Raw genomic sequence first — 1461 nt, forward strand, 5'->3', positions numbered from 1 at the left:
TTTTTCGAAAGCAGACGTGGGTTCGCTTTCAAGAAAGATTGTTTGTACTTTTCTTCTTTCTATTCAAATTTTAATTGTGAAACATCTTTTATTTTATTTTAGGATGTGATAATCGAAATTCATTGGCGACTATTCTACAGTGAGTATCTTGTACAAGTTTGATTTGTGACAATTGTGTGAACACTTTTCCATTTCAGACTCATGCATTACCATTGTTGCAAGCGCCTCGAGTACCAGATTTGTGCAGCATAGATGGACGCATTGTAAATATTTATTTTAGAATAAATTTTACAATTTTCAAATTTACAAATTATATATGATGGTTAAATTTTTAAGCTGGTTAAATTGTTGAATGAAGAATATTCGCATGTTATTCAAAAATACATCATATTGGATTGTCGCTATCCATATGAATACAATGGTGGTCATATCAAAGTAATATATATATATATATATATGATCCAAAAAAATGTTTCATTAATTTCTTTTCTTGTTTTGCAAAAAATTAGGGAGCAGTGAATGTTTTCACTCAAGAACAATTGAAGCGTTTCTTTTTCCATGATCGAAATTCAGATGCGATGAAGTCTTCAACTGAGTCACGTCAAGTTGTCATTTTTTATTGTGAATTTTCCAAAGAACGTGGCCCAAGAATGTAATTACAAAATTTTTCAACTTTTTAATCTTAATTTTGATCTTAGTTTTTTTTTCCATCTTTCAGGTCTAGATATTTGCGAAAATTTGATCGTAAAGTCAATTCGAAACGTTATCCACATTTGCATTATCCAGAAATATACCTTCTTGATGGCGGCTACAAGAATTTTTTTCCAAAATTTACGGTAATTGTAAAATTAATTTGAATAGATTTTAAGACAGGGCATTTATTTTTATGTCCTTAATTTTAATCCATATTCAGAATTATTGCGAACCGCCAAATTATGTTCCAATGTTGCATGAAGCGCATGCTGCAGATCTTAGAAAATTTCGAGCTAAGAGCAGATCTTGGTCATCAGATATCCATTGGGAAAATTCTTTCAACAACAGACGTCCATCTCGTCAGATCAGCTTGAACTTTTAAAAATTCAGTTCAGCTTGATCTATTTGCTGATTTTAATCATTGGAAATCAATTTCATTTAATCATTTAAAGATTGTTTTATTCAAATAGAATCAGATGAATCATTTATACGTTTTATCTTTTTTTATATACACAAGTATCTATCTATCGAATCCATATATATATATATATATATAGCTGATTCATTCATTATCATATCAATTATTATTATTATCATCATTTGTGGAATTGTTTGCAAAGTAGCTGGTCAGTTATTATTATTTTTCTATTTTTTTACCAATCATAACATCAAAATTCCATCATTTGAATTCGATTGGTATCGTGTTTTTCATTTTCGTTTGATCTGTACAATCAGTGGATCGACTACTAAAAATCAACCGGCTCATTT

At 29.2% G+C, this 1461-nt stretch overlaps 1 protein-coding gene across 1 annotated transcript; it reads left to right on the forward strand.

Moving 5' to 3' along the window:
• Positions 1–102: 102 nt before the first annotated feature.
• Tsp_13015 (m-phase inducer phosphatase 2) lies at positions 103–1075 on the forward strand (the record flags this gene model as incomplete). Its single annotated transcript, XM_003370071.1, has 6 exons — positions 103–156; positions 198–263; positions 337–435; positions 510–652; positions 719–836; positions 914–1075. Coding segments are annotated over 6 exons (642 nt in total), but the record flags the coding sequence as incomplete, so codon positions are not given.
• Between the last annotated feature and the right edge of the window lie 386 nt (positions 1076–1461).

The sequence above is a fragment of the Trichinella spiralis genome, assembly GCF_000181795.1.
Source record: "Trichinella spiralis strain ISS 195 chromosome Unknown Scfld1223, whole genome shotgun sequence".
In the NCBI taxonomy this organism is placed as follows: Eukaryota; Metazoa; Nematoda; class Enoplea; order Trichinellida; family Trichinellidae; genus Trichinella; species Trichinella spiralis.